The sequence below is a fragment of the Micropterus salmoides genome, unplaced genomic scaffold (assembly GCF_014851395.1).
Source record: "Micropterus salmoides isolate LMB-PRFRI ecotype aquatic unplaced genomic scaffold, ASM1485139v1 Ms_hic_scaffold_6, whole genome shotgun sequence".
NCBI lineage: Eukaryota > Metazoa > Chordata > Actinopteri > Centrarchiformes > Centrarchidae > Micropterus > Micropterus salmoides.
Window position 1 is genome coordinate 6,703,855 of NW_024044348.1, and position 19,871 is coordinate 6,723,725.

Sequence of the window (19,871 nt, forward strand, 5' to 3'; positions counted from 1 at the left end):
GGCCGCATGTCTGTGTGTATATTTCTGCGGCACAGATCCTGTGTTCATGTGCCAGAGTCGGATGGGGTTTGTCAGGAGGGGGGTTACAGTATTGCAGGGCCAACCAACTCACTGACTGACCACGGTCCCAAGGGACGCACACAAGAAAAGTTAAACAAACACAACCACAGCCTTTTTCTCAGGACACTTCCAGACACTCCTATTGGCTGACCCATAAGGCAGCCTTTTTTATTTCATTGGTACCCTTGCCTCCCCCACACTGCTCTTCTCTTTAAGGAAGCTTTGGAGGTTTGGCCTCTGAACTCTGACCCCTTTGGGAGAGCAGAAAGCTTTCTGAAGAGACCTGGCGAGAGGCGAGGTTCCTTTCTGGAATGTCATGATTTGGGTCACTTTTCCTTCTCCACTACTGTCCTCTCTGACTGGTTTACAGACCTTTAGCCTCTTTAGCAAGTGAGAGAATGAAGTCTTATGTCATCCTGGTGAATGAGAAGCTTGCTCACAAAGCTTTAGCTGCACACTCCAGCTGATTTAAAGGGTCAGTTCACAGTTCAGTAAAATCAATTAATTTTTCATTGCTGTGAGCACTAGAAACAAGATCCCATTACAATCTATTTGGCTAAATACTGCAAGAGATTAGTAAGAAAATATGTTTTTTGTGATTTAGGTAAACTGACCCTTTAAGCTGAAGGGTAAGATGCTTCGCCTCAGTGTGACGACCTATTAGTTGTAGGCCTTGTCTGCCTTTGGCACCACTTCCTCCCGGGGGCAGCCCGCAGTTGAGCTCTACGTCTCCTGTGATTGGCCGAGAAGGGCTCAGTGGTTGTTAACTGGTGGGTTGCTTTGCCAGCTGGAGGCTGTGGGCTGGGCCATGCCGCTTGGCCTGATCTCTAATTAGCACTGGCTTGTCAGCTAGTGAGGGTGGATCTGTCTGGGAAATTGCAGTCTTATACACACAGACACACATACATATAAACCATAGCTGGGAAACCCACAGGAAAGCAACAGTGGGATGAGGATTGTCCTTCAGTTACAGAGAGTCTGTCTGTGATCATGTGGCTTTGACTTGTGTTGCCGTTTGATTCTTGTTGGGCTGAAGTGGCTTATTTAGGGCTCGGGGTGTGTTTGTGTGTGTCTTACTGTGCTCTATTAGTGGTGAGGCTGCAGCAGTGAAGTGGTTAACAGTCCCGGGGGGAGGCTCATGTTACCAGCAGCAGGGCAGGTCCTTCCCTCTTCTCCCCACCAGTTTCTCTCTCAGTTACTCCAGAGAGAGACAAACAGTGCCCGAGGGATGAAGCATCAGTGCAGCAAGCGACAAAGGAGCTCGATCTAGGAACACTGCCAGGGTGAGAGAGAGAGGGCGAGAGACATTGAGAAAGCTTAGAGAAGGAGGCAGACAGAGAGGGAGTGGGAGAGCTAGTTGGCTGTGTGAACTCTCTCAGCGGCATGAAGTCATGAGGCTCTCTGTCCAGCTTGGCATTTTCCCTCAGCACTCCGGTTCCCACGGCAACCCAGGCACCCTGACCAGGTAGATGCATGCGTGCGTGTGTGTGTATATATATATATATATAGATATATAAGTGTGCACACAAATGTGTCAAGGAAGCTTTGTCTGTCTAGTAGCTTAATGATGACTTCGGTATAGCCCGTGTTCAGGAGACATTGAGATCTTTGTGGGTTTGTTTCTTCATGCCGGTCACATATCTTTATTTTTGTTCTGTTCCGTTGTGTGTGTGTGTGTGTGTGTATGTGTGGGACTTTCCCCTGTGGCTATATGGACGAGTTGAAACGGTTGTGGTCACTCTAAATCTCTCAGCACCTCTAAGCTCGTCTTCTCCACGGACGCTTTCAACTCTGAAACTGTGTCTCCGCTCTGCTGCGGTTTGATTTATTCTGCTTGTAAATCCAGAGAGAAGTTGTGCTGTCCCCCCTGTCTCTGTTTCTCAGGTTTTTAGCAAGGTTGCTCAAAAAGCAGCTGATGTATTTGGCTTGAAATCTGCCAAGGACCTTGGCTGTTTTTGTTTAGTTTTTTAAGCCATAATTATGATGTTGTGTTCATGTGCTGGTGGGAAACATTCAGGACCTCTGAAAGTCCGACTTGACAGATGACTGATGAATGGGAGCTCATATGTAGCAATGTGTATCGAATTTCAGCACAATTTTTTTTATTACAGAGTGAAATGTGAAATGCAAATGATCAACAACTGTCAAGTAGCTTGGACTCTTATCTTTCTTGTCTCTTATCTCTTAGACATTTATTTTATTTGGGCAAAGTCCTTTTTTGGCTGTGTGTGTTACCACATAATTTAACAATGATCTTTCTTGAGTTTGGTTAATCGTGTTCAGTTAAAATACAGGTCAGAATCAAGTAAAACAGGTATCATATTGGTACTAGTTGTGATTTCTCCTAACCCACCATCAATTACTTGTTTGTCATTTATCAAGCAAAAATCAAATGTGAGGATTTGTTGCTTTCTTCTGGTTTTTTTATCATTTTATCACTAAATATCGTTTTTTGGTTTAGACTGCTGTTACATTTGCACAATTGCATTTAAGACTTCATCTTGGGCTCTGAGAAATTATGATGGGCATTTTATAAACTGAGGTGTGAGACTGTGTAACTCCTTTTAATCCCTGTGTGTTGACACAGTGTTTGTGTGTGTGTGTCATTGGCGATAATTGTATGTGGGTGTTGTCATACAAGACTTTCTAGACATGTTTTTATGTATCATTAGTCTTAACTGAACAGACTCCTGATGACTGTTAAAAAAAAATTAGTGTGTCAACCCCAGCTCTGTTGTTTTGTGTGTGTGTGTGTGTGTGTGTGTGTGTGTGTGTGTGTGTCTGGTGCAGCCAACCCTGCACTGGCCATCACCATCAGCCTCCCACTGGTCCTTTCAGAGTGATGTTTGCCAACTGGCCAGGCTTCCTGCCCCCCACAGACTTTCAACACACACACACACACACACACACACACACACACACACATATTTACAAATATCCTGCATTAACTCCTTCCGTGTTTGCTCTGTTCAGATGGGTCTGTTTGAACAACTCGCAGACACACACACACACCATGATGTCACTTCTCCGACAAGCCTTTGTTCATATGATAGACAACCCCATTCAGCCTGTTTGTGTGCATGTGTGTGCGTACCCAAGCTGAAGCCAGTTTAAATGGAGAATAAAGGAAGGGAATCACCAGGCAGTCAGAGACGCCGGATCCATCATTTGTTTAAACTTTTATTTCCGTTTAACACTGCAGCTAATAGATGACTTTTTTTTTTTTCTTTTCATACAAAGTCATACATTTATCAGAAATACAAGTATACAGAGAACTTCATACTTCCTGTCCTTGTATAGTGCACATAATTCTTTTACATATTGACACATAAGGTCTGTTTACATAACCACAAGCACTCTTAAACAACCGCACTTGCACACAGCACGTATATTGTGTACATGTGTACATATCTATACTTAACAGCAAATATGAAACAAGAAAAAAGGACCAACTTTTAAATATTACACTTAATTAGCAAAAAGGAAAATCTCACTGCAGCTCCAAAAGACATATTTGTCTCTAAAGAGTTGTGTTCATGGTATAAGAAGCATCACACCTCACTGCTGTGTCTTCAGTCTGTCTGCTGAGTAAATCTAGTGTCTGTCTCTTGAAAGAGGAATAAAAATTGTTCCAAAGGGGCCACCGTCTAACTAGGGCTGGGCGATATGGCCAAAAATGTAATCACGATAAAAACATTTAATATCATTCGATATCAGTAATTATCACGATAAATGTCAAGTCGTTATTTCTTTCAAGTTTAAAGGCTGATTTTTGCTCCTGAGTGAAAATTGAAGAAACCAGATGGTTATTTATGTGGTTAAACTTTTCTTTATGGTCAGAATGTGCCAAACACTTGATGCCAAACAGAGGATCACTTTACAAATCTGAGGCAGAACATTCAAAGCTATTATGATAAAAATAAATTTAATAAATATGATTAGTAAATCTTTTTTCAGTCCCTTTTCCGCAATAAAATAAATATTTTAACAGAAAAAGTAAGTGCTAATTTGTTCATTATTCATATGAATTAAACCAAGTATTTATTGACGATGTATTGAACATTAATTATATTGATATTGAGGAAAATTATATTGCGATAATTATCATTATTGTTTTATTGCCCAGCCCTACGTCTAACAAGAACCAAGTGGGCTCCCCCATCCTCTCCAGTCTGGCAGATTTGTTGTTTAAACAGTTCTCAAGTGAGCCTCTCTCTGTCTCTGTGCGTTTCCAGCTGGGATGACAGCAGCTCTGTGAGCAGTGGCATCAGCGACAACATCGACACAGATGACATCAACACCAGCTCCTCCATCTCCTCCTACGCCAACACACCTGCTGCACAGCGCAAGGGTGTCAACGCACAGGTAAAACTACACACTCTCACACACACACATCCATATGTAAGAATAATACCAAAAATTGTTTCGGGTTGGGATAGCCAGTTCAATTCTGGATCTGGTTCCAAGTTTGTAAAGTATGTATCTCCTCTCCCCTTTTTATTAGAAAAGCATGATATACAAAACATTCAGGTAGTCATTTATGTAGACAGTTGAGTTCAGAGTGAGTACAGTTTTACTTCCTTTGATATCTGAACTCCATCAAACTCTTTTCTGTCTGCAAAGAGCCGTGACAGATGGAGTTTTCAAGAGTCATTTACCTTATTTAGAAGAAGCTAAACATGACGATGGCGTTTGTCTTATTGTTATTATAACTAACGTTGCACTACCTCACAATCAGCTGTCAGTTTCTCATCGCCCACATAATCACTCGCAGGCATATTTTGGTGACTTCGAGTGGAGCCCTGAGAAGAGATATAGTGTTTCTGAGAAGAGATATAGTGTTTCTGAGAAGAGATATTATGTGATATCAGCAGGTTTTTAGATGTCTTCTGGTTGAGAGTTCCAGAGTCAAAAAACGGTGTAGCCCATGAATTCATAAATATCACACTGAAGCGCAAAAATAAAGAAATAGAAATAAAACTAGACAATGCAACAGCCTAGCAACAGTGTTGTCAGAATGCATGATTGTATACTCACCTTCCCGCATCATAAATATGACACATGAGTTCCATCTGAAGGCCAGCTGTTTATTTTATATTGGGTCTTTGAATTAATTTAAGTGACAAATCTACAAATGATAATGAAATGTAGATGTAAAAAGTGTTAAATGGATGCATTATTCCACATGGCCTCATATCCCTAGACCCAGTTTGTGCCAGCGTTCCTCTGCATTCAGAGAAGAATGTGAGTCTGCGTTTGAGTTGTACAGCTGTGAACTCACAAAGCTAAAGCTCATGTTGACACTGGCCTCAAACCATTAAATACTGAATAAGAGCCAATACGGTTAGGAAAGTGATCGGTGAGACGATAATATTGTCAGCTGACTCACATGTACATCACACACACAGTGTTTACTATGTGACGTGTGTCCCTTATTGCCGCAGAGGTTCAGTCACGGAAGAAAAAACAACGTAGGGCACAAAGGAGCCTTTTTGTCAGTACAGCAGCCTGACAGAGTGCAGGTTAATTAAGTCTGCCTTATCTGTCCTCTGGCAATGACACACATTGGCTTCACTGTGTTTTTTTTTGTTCTGTGAGCAGAGCAGCTTGCTGCATGTTTGTAGTGTTGCAGAATCAACTTAAGAGCATCCATAACCCTTAAACAGCTGTAATTTACTGTTAGTAAATTCAGTGAACTAGTCAGTGAACTAGCAAAGTCATACTTTTTAATATTATTTAAAACAATTAAAACTCAAAAGATGAGGATGAAGCTGAGGAAAAAGTGCACCACTAACTTGCCTACAGTATGTTTTAGGTTTTGATGAAAGAAGAATGATGTTGTAAAGCTCAGGGGCAACAGCAACTATTTCCGTGTTTTATTGTAATCAAGAGTCCTCACAAGGAGACTTAGATTTGAGACATGGACTTCTCTGCTGTGAGGCCGGACTTTCATGAGATTTTATGGTTTTATATCTCTTGAGTTGAGACTTTAAAGTAAAAATATTCAAGTTTCAGATTTGAAACTGGTCCCAGATTAAGTGAAAAATAAATATGACTGCAGGCACGCAGCTTTGCTTAACTTGCAATTTTGTTAATGAAAAATTGTGATGTGAATGAAACGGACTTGATCTGACAGACTTGACTTTAACCAAGTCTCTTTCTCAAAAACATTAGCTGCCCAGCAAAGCAAAAGCAGCAAAAATGCTTCTCTTACATTTTAATTCAGGAGAACGCTTTCTGCCTAGGTCCTGATGTGGTCAAACTGACAAACTGCTCAGGTGATGGTCTGTTGGATGCTGGCAGGATTGCACAGCATGATGGTTGTGGTCATAAAACGGAGTGCTTTTTAGAGGCACTTGGCACCGTCTCATAAAAGACACTTTCTTCAGCAGTAATAAATCTGACATGCTGTGTGTGTGTGTGTGTGTGTGTGTGTGTGTGTGTTTTCCCAGCCTGTGACGGATGCAGAGAAACACTCGGCCTCCACAGCGGTGCACCAAGCCTGGTCAGGTGAAGAGGTGAAAAGGCCAGACGGCGGGTCAGACAGTGGGGTCAGGATGGAGCCAGGCTCCAAGTGGAGCCGCCGGAATCCCTCCGACATGTCTGATGAGTCCGACAAGGGCAGCTCAGGAAGGAAGGCCCCCTCTGTGTCACACACAGGCTCTTGGAGGAGAGGCATGAGCACTCAGGTTGGGGTGACATCCCCCCGGACTAAAAGCACCAGTAGCACAGGCTCTGCAGGTTCCACTGGCCTCAAGACCCACAGTTCAGGTAACTTAGACATCGATCACCACTAATAGGACAAAAAAACCCAACAAATAAATAAATGAGGAATTCAATTTGAAAATTTAACGTGTCGAATCTTACAACTTTAATCAAGTGTCATTTATATCTTATACAGTTATATTCTGCTCATCGTTTTCATTCTTCATCTTAAATGAAATTCCTGAAATGTATTAAACTGGCAGAAATTACTAATTCTGTCGGACTTAAACTTATTTCTTATTTATGAAAAATAAAATTTGAAGTGTAAATGCGGAATGAAATGTCTATGTCAGGTATTTTTGCAGCGTATTGCATTGCACAAATGCTGGGATATTTATGTAAATGTAAAGTTTTGTGAGTAAAATTAAAAATTTGGTAACACTTTGTAACATCACTTGAACAAGTCCAAGAGGTGACCTACGTTTTCACTTTATTTAATGGATGGCGTTTAGTATTTTATGGGTTGAGACGCTGCCATATTTTGCTTATGAATGGCAATGGGTAGTGAAAAATGAATGAAAAGTAAGGCTCCTTCCTCTAGCTCAGATAAAGCTGACAGTGTGGAGATGCAACTTCTTCACCTCAAGTCCAGCTGTCAGTGATCTGATTATGAAATCATCAGCAGTATCACCCACTTACCCATTCTCTGTGTCCTGCAGGTAAGACAGATGATGTCAAGGTGTCAGAAAAGGGTCGCCTCTCTCCTCGTCCTAACGGCCTTCACCGCTCACCCTCAGACGCAGGACGCAGCAGCGGCGACGAGGCAAAGAAACAATCAATTCCCACCAGCCGCACATCGACGACAAACACCGTTTCAGACCCTCACTCCCAGACACATACACTCACCTCACGCACCCCTACCAGCACCTTCGGCTTCAAGAAGCAGGGCCCTGGGATGGTAACCATGGTTACTGCCAGTGGTGCCACCATCACAAGTGGCTCAGCCACCCTGGGGAAGATGCCTAAATCTGGGGCACGCTCACTGGCAGGAGGGATGAAGGCCGGTGGGCATGAATCCGGATCGGTGCTAGGTCACCACGATGATGGCTTCCTACCAATGAGCGCCCGCTCCACACTGCAGTACCGCAGCCTGCCGAGACCCAGTCGCTCGGGAGCAGCCTCCCGCAACGGAAACCGCTCCTCCACCAGCAGCATCGAGGCCGCTGTGCTCTCTGTCACATCTCACGGGAAGAGCATCACCAAGGCCAATGGTTCAGGAGGTCTACTAGCCAATCAGACGGATCGGGAGAAGGGCGTCTCTGAGATTGACAACCTCAGGAGTGGAGTTGTGATGCAGAGCGGAGGAGCAGCGACTGTTCCTTTGACTGGAAGACAGCAGGTTTCTTCACCTACACTACGCAGGTAATATAAAATATATATATATATATATATATATATATATATATAATTGGTATTGTCAGTAGTCCTGCAGACATAGTGACTACTAACTGATGACCCATACTGAGTGGGGCCCTCTTGTATGGGCTTGAATTCACACACAAACACACACACAGAGAACACCATTTTAAAATACAGTCATCATGTAGTCACAGTAAATGATAAACTGTGGTGAGTAAAGATCACACGTGTGGGCTTGTTTCTCACAGACACAAGATCATGGAGGTTAAATCAGGCCATTGTGAAAGGCAGGCCTTGAGCTGGGCTGATCAGGTGCCAAGCCTCAGCCTTGGCAGTCTAGGGGGGAGGGCGGAGGGGGAGGGTGTGGTGCAGGGTAATGGGAGCTGAGTCTTACCTCAGGGCTCTACCCTCATTAATGTGAGGGAGTGATAACTCTTCAAAGAGGCTGTGTGCTGCCATTATCGCCCACCGCGGCTCCAGTCATCACAGCCTACCATTTAACTCTAACCCAGCAGAGAAGCAGGAGAGAGTTCTGTCTGTGTGAGTCTGTGTTTGGCCTTGACTTAGATCTGAGCACTCACTTTACCTATCCTGTGTACAGGGCTTTGATCCATAACATCCATGAATATTTACATGAAATGTGGTGTTAAGTTTATTGTTGGTATTCACGGTCCCTGGAGGAGGATGGATCCTAATGGTTTTGCTAACCCCTTGACATTTGGTCTTGCACCAGCATCTTGTTTAAATGTAAGTGTATGCACAAGAGCGTCAAAGCTTCAAGAGTTGCTTGAGGTTTCAAGACCTGCAAAGATTAGTGAAGTTAATAAAAGTAATATTAAGTGTTAAAAGATGCAATTATGTTCAATATGCCTTATTAAGGCAATCATATTCTAATTTAAGGTTGCATTAGATTGACAGAATGTGTATCTTTCTCTCTACAGAAATTCAAATATTGTTCATCTTTACATACTGCCTCTTCCTCTGGCATAGTGCTGCCTTCAAAAAGTGATTATGTGATTTATTAAAATGCCAGAAAGTTGTGACTCACAATTCCTTTTCATAGGAAGTTAGAAAATGACATCCTTCCTCCTGTCCCTGATTTTCCACAGGTTGTTTGGTGGGAAGCCCAGTAAACAGGCTCCGGTCACCACGGCTGAAAACATGAAGAACTCCACTGTTATCTCCAACCCCCACGCAACCATGAACCATGTAGGCACGGTGCTGGAGTCCCCTGACGGAGGGCTGGGAGGCGGGGACAGCGAGACCAACAGCCCCCTGTTTGGAGGCAGAATGCACGGATCAGGGATGGGGACGCTGGGCAGCGAGCAGGTGAGCAAGAACATATGAAAATAATGGAGACAATTAAGGACTGTCAGTCAACTTGCTCTATAAATGAAGAGATATCAAAATCATCCATGAGCTCCTGGGGAATTATTGGCTGCGATTCCCCACACTGTGACAGCAATTGTATGATAAAGCTTTAGCATACACAGAGGAAAAGATAAATATGTGTCTTTGTTTATTCTTGGGCTTTTAGTTTAAAAAGTCTTTAAAATGTAATTAGCCTGGTTTATTTTTATGGGCAGTGTCACGAGAGCAGCCACTTAGTCATTAGGAATGCTGCTATTTTTATTCATATACATTCTCTAACTACCCATTACTTACCATGAAAACAGGGAAAGCCTTTTCCCTTTTTTGTTGTAATTTTTGAGTTGCATTTGAGTTATTTTTAGCCATGCTAGTGGTGGCAATGCTGGCCTGTTGGTTGGTCCACTAATTTGGTCCAGACTGCAATATCTCAACAACTATTGCAGTGATTACTATGAATGTTTGTACAGACATTTGTGTCCTCATCCAGAAGAATTGTAATAACTTTAATTATTCCTTAAAGCAGCTAATATCAATGTTTTTCTAACAAAAAATTTGGTCCATTACCAATATCTTTAAAACTAATTCCCATCAGCTTCTGCTGTTCTTTGGCTATGGTGATAACCACATTCGAAGCACCACTGTGCCTAAGTACAGCCTTACAGAGCTGCTAGCATGGCTGTAGACTATTGTTACATGTCACACTATGTATATTTTACTGTTTCTTATTATTTAACTTTAAAGCTGCTGTCATTTTCACAATTGAGTTTTAACTTTTGTGGTCAGCTGTCCAAGTTAAGCTAAGTTTGGTTTTAAGATCAGAAATGATTATGTAGTTTAGAGTTGATTAAGTGAGTATGTGTTGAAGATGTGGGAAAGTGTTTGTGAGCTAATGACAAGACTTTAACAGGGACTCAAGGATGATTTTGGTCCCACCTGACTAATGCCACAAACAAAAATGAGTGTTTTGAGTGGAACTGCAGATGCGTAGTGTAGGTACTTGTTTGACTAACTGTAGGCTACATATTGTAGCAGCACGGAAAATGTGAGCATGCTCAGACATGAACTCTGCATCACTCTCATGTGATTCATAAAATTTTATTAGACTGGTTTTTATTAATAAAGGTGACACATAGGGCATGTCTTTACAAACAGTAAGCTTAGGTTCCGATGTTTAAATAGTCAGATATATAGACCATCAAATAAAAGTGAAAAACACATCAGGACTGCAACTAATACTTATTTTCATTGTTCATTAATCTATTAATGTTTTTCATTAATCATATCATATTCTGGAGGCACAAAATAGTGATGAATGTAATCACAATTTCCCATAGCACAAGTTGAAGTCCAACAAACAGTTCAAAAACCAAGTATATATTAAATTTACAATCATATAAACAAAGAAAAGCAGCAAATTCTGGCCTTCAAGAGCATCTTTGGCATTTTTACAGGACTAATTGTTTCAGCACTAGAAATGACAGACAAATTTAAAGACAAATGCTCTCCGCCGCTTCATAGGCCTCCAGTCCAGGCTCAGTCTACTCCTCTACCGGCCCCTCCAACAGCCTCACATGGGGCACCACCTTCAGTAGCTCGTCCGCCCAGAGCAGGGAGGGCACACTGGGTGGGCATGGCGGGACGGGCAGCATGGGATACCCATCTGTCAGCAGCATGCACACCAGCAGCGAGTCCATCGACATGAGCCTGGGCAGCGCCGGAGGAGGTGGCGTCCATGGGACCCACAGGGAGGACACCCTGTCTGCTCTGGGCCGCACTGGCAGCGTCAAGACCGGCATGTCTGAGAGGTGAGCACACAAAAGAGTGGGGAAAAAACGCACACACACAAAAACATGTTTCCTTTTCAAAAAAGACAAACAAATTAAATTCTGTTATCTGTTCTCCAGTGCAGCTTCTGGCTCTCATCAGTGTGGTTGTATATGAGGTTGTTTCCAGGTTCTTTACAGTCTGTTCATTAGTGTAACTAATAAATTAATGTGATTTTACAAAAGTTGCATGAACTAATCAAGAGATTTGTACAATTTTGTAGCTCACTGTGGGAATATTTTCAGTCAAGTACTGCACATGTGTAACTGGTTTATTACAACAATTTTTGTAGTTTGGGCCATAATTCCTGTCTGTATTAATAACTTTGTACTCACCAAGTAAAAAGAAAAGAAGACTCTTATCCTTAAAGTAAATATTTGGCATAGTCCTACTTTACTTGAGTATTTCATTGCATACTACTTAAAGCAATCCTATGTAACTTTTACTGAATCTTGACTGAACGGCCAATGTGGCCACATGTTGTCACACATAGGGTAATAGTACAAGTAAAGAAGAGTCATGAAGTCAGCAATTTTGAATTGAGCAGGGTTACAATTGATCATGTTCCTAACTTTTCATATATAAAATCTATTGATTTTGACTTTCCGAAGTTGCATGGTGTTTATTTAACACTCATTAATATTTAATTGCTTTTCAGAGGAAAATATGGTCTAGTAAAGTAACATTTTCACTTGGATTTTGGATCTAAGTGCTTCTTCCATCTCTGACCATGTTAAAATCCTGCCTAGTTGTGACATTAATTCCTTTTAAAGAAACCAGAACTGATATGATGCACAAAGCACCAGTCGTGATGAGTTGTCGCTTCTTGTTTGCCATTCTGTCTGCGCTCAAGCAACGAAACACAATCCCACGGAGTCTTCAGTCGATTACACAGTAATTGTGGTCGTTGTAACGGATTCCATCTTGACAGGTTGACTGTGTAATGTGACAGGAATGTCTCAGAGGAAACGTAATAGCATCTGGAGTTGCAGCTTTGAGGCTATGACATCACCCTACTCACTGAGATTTCATATTATCTTCATTGGTGAAGAATCTCGCAGTTGAGATGACGTGTCAGACCTGTTCTGAAGGATTTCTTCATCTACTTTATTCTCTAAAACTTTCTTTCTCTGTCTGTTGTGCGTTCTCCTTCCTGTCTTCTTCCATCAGTCCCCTGTCCTCCCCCTCCGCTAGCCCTATATTCAGCCGAAACACGCTACCTCGGAAGCAGGACAGGTAAATGTACCTGTGTGCAGTGTTAGGCTTCTGGTGAAACAGCTGTGGAGGTTCCTATTAAACCACCGCCTGCTGCCACACAGAGAGCGTCACAAAGAACCACAGAGAAAAGCTCTGTGTGGTAGCATGTTGTATTTTATGTTTTTTGTGTGGAAGTGTGTCACTCTGTGTGGTAGTTTGTGGTTATTTGTAGGACCTCTAGCTCATGTATGAATGGAAATTTGGAGTTGTGTTTATGAGTAAATGTGATGTTGTCTGTGTGGGTGTTGGCAGCTTCAGCGTTTTTGTTTAGTGGTCAACTCTAGCCCTATGACTGTTCACATACTGCCACCTTGTGGTAGAGTTTATATGTGCAGACTAACCCAATAGCATGAGCACAGGAAGTTTATTATTGATTTTACACTGCAAAAATCTCAATCTTAAGGAATGCTTGACAAATTATCATTATATCATGTGGGTTTTTTTATATTTCAGTGCAGTGATATTCCATAGTCTGTTTTTTTATTTTATTTTTTTCAAGAAACCTGTTGAGACGCGGAGTGTTAGGACTGAGTAAAAGTCCAAAATGACATAGCTAGAGATAGAGATTTTTTGCAGTGTGTATGTTAGAATATACTAGTTTATCAATAAGAAAAAAATCTTGCATATTGAAAATAGTAATTAGTAGTCCTTGAGAGATGCATCCACATGTTTTCTTGCCTCCCTGCTTCCTTTGCTTTCCTCCTCTGAAGTGTTTCTCTCCCACAGCGGGCCTCACTGTGGTAGAAACACTCTGCCTAAGAAGGGACTCAGGTACTGATTTCACTTCCTGCTGGACATATTGCGCTTTTTTGCACACTAGTTCACCAAATTGTCTTTTGTCTTTCTTTTTTTCCGCGTCAACATTCTCTCTTTGAGGGAGGCTTGTGCTCACGCTTTTAAAAATGCTTTTGAAGTATTTGTTTGGCACATGCGTTGTTGTGTTGTGCTTCTGTCAAGAGGCATGTCACTTTTTCATCGTGCAGAGCTATCACTGTGTTATGCTGTAGCAGGCTTGCAAGGGGTCAATCTTTCTTTAGCTTCTTTTCTGCTTTTTTTCACCAGTTTCTGTTGCTCACAGCTGCGAATCAGTCTATGTTCACACTGTTGTAATTCCTTCTTTCAGTGTCTGATTCATCCGATGTTACATCCCTGATAATCATCTAACTGCTTAAGAGAAAGAAATCCACCTCACTGATTGTAAAAAGTCAGACATAACATATCCAAATCAACTTCTACTGTAAAAACACAGAATCCACCCTGCACCTGCTCCATTTTGTGTCCTCGCTTCCACTCTAATCTTTTCTTTGACTTTTTGTAGGTATGGGCCGTCCCCACAGCTGAGAGGTCATGAGGAGGCCCGTGATTGGCTGCGCTCCCACTCTACCAGCGGGCTGCAGGAGTCCGCCAGTAACTCCCCGTTCTCCCCTGGCTCCAGCCTAACCTCCCCGTCTGGCACTCGCTTCAACTTCGGACAGCTCGGTATGCCCCACACGGCACCAAAACCCAGTAATCCATGTGTGTTTACTTTAATCATTAAGCAATTGAAATGTTCTCTATTCACTGAGACAAAGTAAAGCCTATGAAACAATTTCAGAACCTAGTGCATACACCTAAGCTGCATTTCCATCAAACCCTAAACCCAAGATTGTTCTTTTTAGTTAAAAACAAATTAAAATATTAGGAGGTGGCAGTTTTTCAAGTGAGTGAAATTACCATTACTCTTATTCTACATTTAACTTGATTTACGCTCTGTTATATACATACGGCTCTAGTCATATCGTTATACTTTATATTATTATACAGAAAATTTAACAATTAATCATTCTGGACATTTATCAAGCAAAATGGCAAACATTATTTTTCAGCCTCTCAAATGTGAGGAGTTGTTTTTCAGTTTAATTTAATTATAAACTGAATATCTTTGACAATCTGAATCAGCAGGTGTTACCTCGGACATTTTTCACAGTTACTGACACTTTATAGGCTAAACAACAAATCCTAAAACATAACAATAATGAGAAGAAATTCCTTTCATGACATATAATTGACAGCATCCAGCCCGACCTCAGCAGCTCAGATCAACCTTGCCGGTCTGCGCAACAACAGTCTGACCAATCAGGATGTCCCCATTGACCCTTGCGGCGACAACCGACTGAGAAACTCCTGCATGTCACTTGACGAGAAGACTCGCACTATGAGCAGATCGGGCTCCTTCAGGGACGGCTTTGAGGAAGGTAAGAGGAGGCAGGAGAAGGATGGAAACAAGACAAGTGTATTGAATATTCCGTTACTGTGTATGAGTCCTGGCCATGTTTTCTTCAGACGTTTGGAGAAATCTGTAATTACGTGTAATCTTTTTCCAAGACCTGGATGTCTACATCTCTCTATGACTCTAAAGCCTCCCCTTCCTTATTCCACATCCCCGTGCCAAAAGAATTATTATTCCATTTGTTTAGAGAACATTAGGACGGATTACAACCGCTCCTCTAAGAAAAGCCCTCTATCCCTTTAGACGTCCATAATCAGCTTTGGGGCTGCTTTGTTTCTGCATAAGCTTGTTTATTGGGAAAAGTACCCCATCGTGCTTTTCCCACCAGCAGGCAGACTCCCTGCTCAGACGAGGTTTCTGTGCTGAAGCTGCTCAGTCCTCAGGGCCATAGAAACACTGCGCTTTGATCTAGAGGAAAAAACTAAGACTCAGAGTGAGGTAGGCGTAGTATTGTGTTAAAAATGGTTCTCTTAATGGGAAATTTCGGCCCTAAACAATTAAATAATGTTAAAAAGCTACAGTTGGTAGTGAACTTGCATTTCAGCAAACTGCAATATAAACAACAAACCACAATTTAAACGGCCTCGAGACATTTTTTTTGCAAGTAATGTACACAGGGCTCGATTTTTCATGATATTTCAGCTTGTGTAATCAACAAGATCCAAAACGTTTGCACTCCTGTCAAGGTTGTCAAAAGGTATTGTGGGAAATGTAATTAAAGTCACAGATGAATATCACAGACTGATATACGCATGACAGAGTAAAGATATCCAAGGACAGATTTGCCCTGCAGAGAGACAATGATTTTGAGAGCAAATCCAGTGACACTGAAACGGGTTTTGTAAATGTGCCTTGGGGGAATCTGCTTGTTCTTTAAGAAACCAGGTAAATCCAGACTTACTTTTCTTTACCAGATTCTGAAACTCAGTTCAGCCTGACCAGATGTGTACATGATTCTATTTCTATATATGATATATAAGTCTATACAATGCATTTTTGCCTTCCTCAGAATAAAAGCCTGATTTTATCTGAGAATATATAATGATAATTAATTTAATTTCAAAGGTCAGTCAATATAAACATCAAGTCTGTAAAGACAAAATCAAGATGTCCACAATCTGTGAACCAGCAAATATAAAATACAGTAATACAGAGAAATATTAAACAAGAAAATCAATTAAATGCTCGTCTTCAAATTAAGGAATAAGTGTTCAGATGATCACATGATACACCATGTACTTGAACTCTGGAACCACTTCAACAGCTAGCTAAGATGATGTGTGATTGTTATTATAATAATAATAATAATAATAATAATAATAATAATCATCTTTATTTATAGAACAATTACAGCAAAACAAATACATGATAAAAGCAAGAAAACACAAACTAAAATACGTGTTTTAAGTAAATATAGAATAGCATAAAATCAAATAAAATCGGGAAAGGCTCTCCTATAAAAGTATGTTTTAAGAAAGAGACTTAAAAGAGTTCACTGACTCAGCCGACCTGATTTCCTCGGGCAGGCTGTTCCAGAGCCTCGGGGCCCTGACAACAAACGCTCTTTCCCCTTTAGTTTTCAGTCGAGACTCTGGAACAGAACGCAGATTATGCAACTACATACATCTGGAAACTTATTTAAGTTGTGTTTTGTATATGAGGGTTAATTTTGTCGTCTAAGAGGAGACTGCTGTCAATCATCTATTGTACAGCTGTCTTTAAAAGATGTTTGTCTCAAGCAAATGCCTTGAGTTTTTCACAGTATTGTAAAGCTATTATACAAATGCATGCACAGTAACACAGACACAAACTTATCATTATTGGGCCTCCCAGTAGAAAATCACTCTCTCTTTTTCCTAGCTCCATGAGTCTGAGAGTCGGTCTTCACTTTAGAAGCGGAGATAATTACAGGGATCACAGTGAGAGGCGTGAGAGAGACACGATGACATACAAAAACATCCAACATAACTTTCTCTCTCCCTCTGTGTGTGTGTGTGTGTGTGTGTGTGTGTGTGTGTGTGTGTGTGTGTGTGTGTGTCAGTCTGTGAGAACATGCGGTTTGTGTGTAGATGTTGCTGAGGTGTTGAGTTACTTGACCGTGGTTAGATTGACAGGACAAAAGTCACATCATCCACCCAACACTTTGTCAGACCTGTCCTGTGTGAGAGCAACACCACAACACACTGTCACTTCATCTCTTTCACTCAAACCCTCCCACTCACCTTTTATATTTGCTCACTTTGTCCTTATGTCTGCAGAAATTGGATTTTCCAATCAAGACTTATTGACTGTACATAAACTTATTTTTTAGAGATGAACAGAGATGAATGGTGTTCACATTTGTAATTACCACCACAATTACAACCACACAGTGAGCCTAGCTATTGTCATTGGATATATTTTCTATGGAAGAAGCATTGTCCTGCATTATATTCTGGAACAGTATGTAAACCGACATCTGTGAATAATTAAATTATTGTAAGAGAAAGAAGCTTCTTATTTTGTTCTGAGTCTTTGTCTCTCATTTTACCAGGGTGGGAATCAAATACTCACACTGCAATAATATCATGATTATAATGGTATCTCAAAAGAAGTGACTATAAAATAATATGAGACAGTCTGTAGTAAATCATAGTATCTTTGTAACCATGGACAAAAACAAAACTTTTCTTTATTTTCCCCATTTTTTTCATCAATGTTGTAAACCCGTCATGAAGAATTTTGAAGAATCTGCGTTAAAATTGCAGTCAGTTTTGCAGAATGTTATAGACAACTGAGGTTAAAGAAAATATAAGAAAGTACATTCTCAATGCTAACACACAAACGGCAACATCTGCACATGTGCCATCAATAAAAGGTAAGAAAGGTTAGAAAGAGATAAAACGTTTGTAGTAAAAAAGAAAACAGCTCTACCAGAGAGCAACTCCAGTCTTTTCATCCTGTGTAAAATGGATTTAATAAGCACATTTCCACAAAATCAACACTAACAACAAATGACTCCAAAAAGCATAACCCATATTTAATGAAAACAGTGATAGGGCAACTTGGTACCAGTTTGTTTATAATTTCTCACACGTTCACAGAACATATTGCAATAAAAAATCATAGTGATTATTGTTCACCCACAAAGGAAGAAAGGAAAGGAATACCTAAAAAAAACATGTCACTTTATAAGCCTTTATATCAGTTCTAGGACTGAAACTAACGATTATTTTTGTTATGGATTCATCTACAGATTGTTTTCTTGATTAGTCAATTAATTGTTTTTTCAAAAAAGTTTCAACAAATGGCCAAAATAATATTCCACAGCCCAAAGTGATGTCTTCAAATGTCTTGTTTTATTCGACCAATAATCTGAAACTAAGTTTACTGTAAGTACTTGTTGCAGCTCTAGTCACTTCAGGTCCAATAACAATAAGTTCACATTAAAAGATCTTATTAGATATGACCTGCACAAACTGATTAATGAGCTCCAAACCAGACAGCAGTGAATCTAAATTAATCTCCTTTTCATGTGGCTCCCAGCACGTATTTGATGTCTAGACCAAATTTAGTTAAAAGTGAGTCTTCAGTAAATTAATGTCTGTTCCCTGTGAGGTGAGTGAATGAATCTGCTGGGATCAGCTCAACCTCTGTGTGTGGTTAATTACGTCACGCTGCTGATCCTTTCTGATCTGTTCTCAGGCAGGAAACAGTGCTGGCGTTGTGTTCCTGCCTCTGATGTGTGATTAGTGGCTGAGTCATTAGCACTCAGGCTGTCATTAGTTGCGCCACAGCCCAACTGTAACATGTAGGAGTTTTTATCTTTATGACCGCAGAGCTGCACTCATTATGTTCATGAGGAGGTGGGCAGTCGGGGCGGGGCAGGCTAGAGGAACAGTGTTGGGTGGGCAGGGTTAGAGCAGGGTGGGTGGTTTGTGTGGGGAGACTGTCTGTTCATAATAAAGGTCACTGTGTGTACAGATATATTTTGTAATCCCCACTTTTACTTGTTTTTTTCTCTTTAGTTCATGGATCATCCCTGTCTCTGGTCTCCAGCACGTCTTCCATTTACTCTACAGTGAGTACACAAAACGTCAAGAGTTATTATATGAATAATTTATGACTCCTGGTGCATATAGTTAAATACTAATACAAAGCTATTTTGATACATAATTTTTTTGAGGCACATTTTGTTTTGTCATTACAGTTTCTCCATTAAAGAGCATTGACAAGTTTATTTCTCCACTGTAAAATATCCTGCTCAGGACATGTCTCGGTCAGAAACCTTTAATAACCAAATTAAAGGGATTAAAACGTTTGGTTCTCAGAATTAGGGTGCATACAATGTGACCGCAATGTCCCCCGTTCCCCTCATTCATGTTTCCTGTCTCCTTTTTCACTGTGTAAACAAAAAAGTTGTTCTCAAATATCAATAACGGTATTAGCCTCAAAAATACAGATAAATAGAGCCAGACATACATTTAAGTATGAAATTAAACACTGTACAGTTGTTTCAGTAATAGAGCACAATAAGCATTAAATTATTGCTGAGAAAAAAAAACCTGAAGAATGTTGAAATATTTAGAGTATTTGTTACAAATTTACCATCTAATGCATTCAAACATCTGACTCAAACACCCTGTGAGAAAAAGGTCTGGCTATAGCCACACAGGGAAACTTGGAAGAGCCCACATGCATACATAGTAGCCAATCCGAGCCTAGTCTTCATAGCATAGCTCCTCCTCCCTCTGTGGGCGGGTTTATTCACCTGGCCAGGTGTAGCAGTGAAACTCTCAGACATTGGATCCTAGCTCAGCACTGGCTGGTGCTTTGAGTCTGAGAATCACAGGTTTGAAATCAGAGGGGGGGAAGAGACTGAAGGCAAAATGATGGCTACTTTATCCCTGACGGGCACCGTCACATCCTGGCAACAAACGGTAGGGATAAGGAGGAGGACTGTAGAGTGCAGGAGTACTTAAGCAGC

General features: G+C 40.9%; 1 protein-coding gene across 2 annotated transcripts in view; it reads left to right on the forward strand.

Moving 5' to 3' along the window:
- The window catches only part of nav2a (neuron navigator 2a), a 220,104-nt gene that overhangs the window by 183,405 nt on the left and 16,828 nt on the right, over positions 1-19,871 (forward strand). For both annotated transcript variants that reach the window (XM_038702109.1, XM_038702110.1), the window contains 10 exons: positions 4,296-4,425; positions 6,513-6,831; positions 7,485-8,187; positions 9,294-9,513; positions 11,074-11,360; positions 12,550-12,615; positions 13,363-13,407; positions 13,955-14,115; positions 14,688-14,870; positions 18,913-18,965. In XM_038702109.1, coding sequence (XP_038558037.1) covers positions 4,296-4,425; positions 6,513-6,831; positions 7,485-8,187; positions 9,294-9,513; positions 11,074-11,360; positions 12,550-12,615; positions 13,363-13,407; positions 13,955-14,115; positions 14,688-14,870; positions 18,913-18,965 — 2,167 coding nt within the window. The remainder of the gene's footprint in view (positions 1-4,295; positions 4,426-6,512; positions 6,832-7,484; positions 8,188-9,293; positions 9,514-11,073; positions 11,361-12,549; positions 12,616-13,362; positions 13,408-13,954; positions 14,116-14,687; positions 14,871-18,912; positions 18,966-19,871) is intronic.